Source organism: Mugil cephalus, chromosome 2, assembly GCF_022458985.1.
Source record: "Mugil cephalus isolate CIBA_MC_2020 chromosome 2, CIBA_Mcephalus_1.1, whole genome shotgun sequence".
Lineage (NCBI taxonomy): Eukaryota > Metazoa > Chordata > Actinopteri > Mugiliformes > Mugilidae > Mugil > Mugil cephalus.
In genome coordinates this window covers 31,336,785-31,340,678 of record NC_061771.1, presented here as the reverse complement: position 1 = coordinate 31,340,678, position 3,894 = coordinate 31,336,785, and the positions used below count along the sequence as shown (strand labels likewise).

At 42.3% G+C, this 3,894-nt stretch overlaps 1 protein-coding gene across 2 annotated transcripts; it reads right to left on the bottom strand.

Annotated features, from left to right (window-relative positions):
* Window positions 1–251: 251 nt before the first annotated feature.
* Window positions 252–3,396, bottom strand: LOC125004730 (nuclear factor 7, ovary-like). 2 transcript variants are annotated; one of them, XM_047579593.1, is made up of 2 exons: window positions 2,483–3,396; window positions 252–2,283 (listed from the first exon to the last, which is right to left on the bottom strand). In XM_047579593.1, the coding sequence occupies exons 1-2, from the start codon at window positions 2,541–2,543 to the stop codon at window positions 638–640; spliced, it is 1,707 nt and encodes a 568-aa protein (XP_047435549.1). In that variant the 5' UTR covers window positions 2,544–3,396; the 3' UTR covers window positions 252–637. The 2 variants fall into 2 exon arrangements, with proteins under 2 accessions (XP_047435549.1, XP_047435551.1); XM_047579595.1 differs by having other exon boundaries at window positions 252–2,290; window positions 2,483–2,598.
* Between the last annotated feature and the right edge of the window lie 498 nt (window positions 3,397–3,894).

The window sequence follows — 3,894 nt, the reverse complement described above, 5'->3', positions numbered from 1 at the left end:
ACTTTATTTCAATCTGCAGTAACTCATCTACATGTTACAGTCTTTTACAGCTCTGGGTCAATCCCACATTCAGTCTAAAGTTACATCACTCATTTCATTTCTCCTATACACTTCTAGATTTGTGTACTTCAATCATGTGTAACATTGTGGAATCTAATAGTGTCAGAGGGCTTTGTGTAATATAACAATAGGAGAATAGTTTGAGATTCTTGTCTTCAACAAACTCTCCTGATGACACAGACACGATCTAGTTCACAGCTCTAGGACTTTAATTAATGCTCATTTTACAATTATCACAAATTCCACACAAGAGTTTCATGAATCAACAGAGTAAAAACATTTTACAAAAAAGTAAAAGGTAAAAGTCCAACAACCATTAAATCTAAACTGATGAATAAAGGAATGAGAACATTAATTAAAGAAAACAAGTTGATATGAACATTTTTATCATAATTAACAATGAAATCATTTTATTCCAGAATAAGCAGTTTGTACCGTATCTCTCTAATCCATTGATATCTTTGTGCTCTCAGCTGTACCAGTATTGTAGTATTAAAGCATATATGTACAGAGTAGGAATAAAGAGTGAAAATCAATAAGTTAATTCATTGATCTCAAAGCTTCATCATTAAATGGATCAGACAGTTTGATTGACAGGACAGATGATCAGATGTGCAGAGTTTTTACCACCTCTGTTATTACAGGGACTGAAGAATGGATAAAGTTTGTCATTGAAGGAGCAGCCAGTAAAGGAGTAGATAAGAGCTGTAGTATCTACATCATGAAAGGAGACCAGACCCTCCTCATGATCCACAAACACCCCCACCTTCTCAGGATGAGAAACAAGAGAGAGACGCACTGGAGGACCAGCAAGAGCTTTGTATTCATTTCCATTTCTCAAACAAACAGTCCAGTAACCATCCTGAGGACTTGCTATGATGATGCCCTTCCTGTTGCTTAACGCTCTGGCCACTCCTAGATCCCAGTCAGTCTTTCCTTTAATCTGAACCTGAAAGTAAAATCTACCTGAAGAGAAACTCTTCTTTCCTAAAACACAGGCACATTCAGAAAATCTCTCTGGGTTGTCTGGAAGTTCCTTCTTCATGTCACTATGAGTCACTTGTTTTCCATCATCAGACAGGATGAGTGCAGGATGTGCTGTATCAGGATCTAGAGTCACATCCACTGCATACTGCTGGACCCTCTTCAGCTCAGCCTCAAGCAGCTTCTTCACGTCTTTACTGAGTGTCTCCTCCAGCTGAGTCACAGCTCTCACCACAGTCCCCTCATATGATGGTGGAGGGACGCTGACCTCTGTCCAGTCCTTGGTGGGTGGAGCAGCTTTCAGGGAGGAGAAGCTTTGGAGGAGGTGGAGGTGGTCTTCAGAGCGTGAAAGCTGCTTTACCTCAGAGCTCCTCTTCATCAGCTGAAAGACTTCCTGTTCCAGATCTTTGATGAAACCTTCAGCCTCTTTCTCTGTTGTTTTCTGTTTGTCTTCGATCTCCTTTATGAGCTGGTCCAGGCCTCTCTCAACTGACTCCTTCAGAGCAGTGAAGACCTGAACACCTTCTGCTTTCTCTCTGTCTGCAGCATCTTTACTCATCTTCACTGACTCTTTCATCTCCTCAATCTTCAGTTGTCTCTTCTGGATCATCTGCTGAATTTCATCCTCTGTCTTCTCCAGCTCTGCCTTCTTTCCTTCATAACCTTCTTTCAAAGGAACAAACTCATGTGTCTTGTGGTCTAAAACAGAGCAGAGCATGCAGACACATGTCTGGTCGGTCTTACAGAACAGCTCCAGAGGTTTATCGTGCTTCCTACACATCCTGTCATCCAGGTTGTCCACAGGGTGGATCAGCTGATGTCTTTTCAGGCGTGACATTGTCAGATGAGGCTCCAGGTGAGAGTCACAGTAGGAGAGCAGACACACCAGGCAGGACTTCAGGGCCTTCAGTTTGGTTCCAGTGCAGATGTCACAAGGAACTTCTCCTGGTTTGGCAACTTGTTGCTCTGAGCTGCCGCTGCTGGTTTTCTGTTGAGCTTCATGTCTGAACTCAGCAACCATCTCACACAACAATCTGTTGATGTTTAGTTCAGGTCTTGTCTCAAACACTTTTTTACACATTGGACACTGGAACGTGTCATTATGATCCCAGTGTTGAGTGATGCAGTGTTTGCAGAAGTTGTGTCCACATGATGTAGTGACTGGATCAGTGAACACATCCAGACAGATGGAGCACAGAAACTGATCTTCAGATCTCAGACTTCTGGCAGCAGACATGTCTACACATTGACAACAAGAGAGAAAGAGAGAAAAACACAGTTTAAGTAGAGATTTATTGATTATTGATGAGTTATTGAACTTCTAAAGAAACATGCTGAGTCAGCATGAAGTATAAAGAGTGGAACTTCCTGTTGGACTGAAGCTCTAAGTTTTGATGCTGGTTGTTGAAACACAGTAAATATTATCAGCTGTACTCACCAGTATTTGAGTCAGATGTTGAGAAAGAACAGATGAACTCAGATGAATTTTCTTCAGACATTAACACAGAGATCTGTCTGGACTGCAGCTCTGCCGTCGCTCTGACTAAGTTTCACTTTCATTTCGGTAAAGTGACGTTGAATCTGGTCTTTCCAGTTTAGCTCCTCCTCTGACTGCAGCTCTGTTTGTCACAATTTGTTTCCTCCTTCAGGTTCAGATGTGATCAGTTTAAAGTGCACTGAGATTATTACTTATTTTATTACCAGGTGTGACTCTATTGCAGCTCATAAAAAGAGTTCAGTGTGTTTGTTTTTCACTTCAAACTCTTCTGATAGTTGTTGTCTTTTCTGACCTCTGCTGGACACAGAGAAGAACTACACCAGACTTCACCAGACTGCTTTAGAACAAAAACACATGGAAAATAACATTAAATATTCTCTGATTTACTTCAACACAGTTTTCTCTCCACCACAGCTCTCTCTTTTCATTTACTCTAAAACTCACTCGACCTCTTCTACGGTGTCGGTCGGTGGAAGTGGTTGGAGAGAGAGCACCCAGAAAACAGTTCAGACGATTACAGTTGAGTTGGTGAAGAGGACAGAACCCTGAGTGTCTTGGTGGTTGACATAAACTGGTTTGTGACTGGAGACAAGTGAAGGCAGGTAACAGGTCATAGAGCTGTCATTTCAGAGCTGCTGGTTGTCTGGTCAGGTGATCTGCAGCCACAGGTGAGCAGTGGGGGAGGGTAACTAGGAGGTGACAAAGGCAGTGAGGGGAGAACAATCTGGTTGGCTTCTTCTCGTTAGTGTCAGGACAGAGAGCAGACCAGTGTCTGCTTCTGACTTTTTCCAACCTCTGACCTGCACGCCTCACCTCCTCTGTCGATGTTAGTTTGAGGCATGATGAAAAGGTGACTGTGGACCCAGAGAGTGTCACATCACAAGACTTCCTCCTCCTCTTTTGTGTGAATTGGAGAAGCATTTTCCCATTGTGGATTACTTTTTCTTTTTGCTTGTGTAAGTTTGTTCGTTTTTTGTTTTTTTCTCAATGGACAAATACTGATATGACAACAGACAGAAGCCAAAGGATACGTTACCCTGGACTTTTATATGAACCAGTTTTGATAGAATTCATTATAAGTTGGTACATTCATTCCCTCCGTTTGGACTTTTCTGTTGATGATTTGAGGAGCATTGAACCAGTTTTCATCCGGTAGCAGTGGCTCCAGATTTATGTTTGTGACCCGGCTTGTAGACCCAAGCTGAGTGTTACAGACTCAGGAGGTAGGATTAGATGATGAGGAGGAAGGTAATATTGATGAATGGACTCTAGTGGGAGAGGAAGAAACAGGTGAAAGTTGTTAGCATCACTGCTGTGTATGTGACCCCCAGTGCTAACACTAAAGAGGCTAT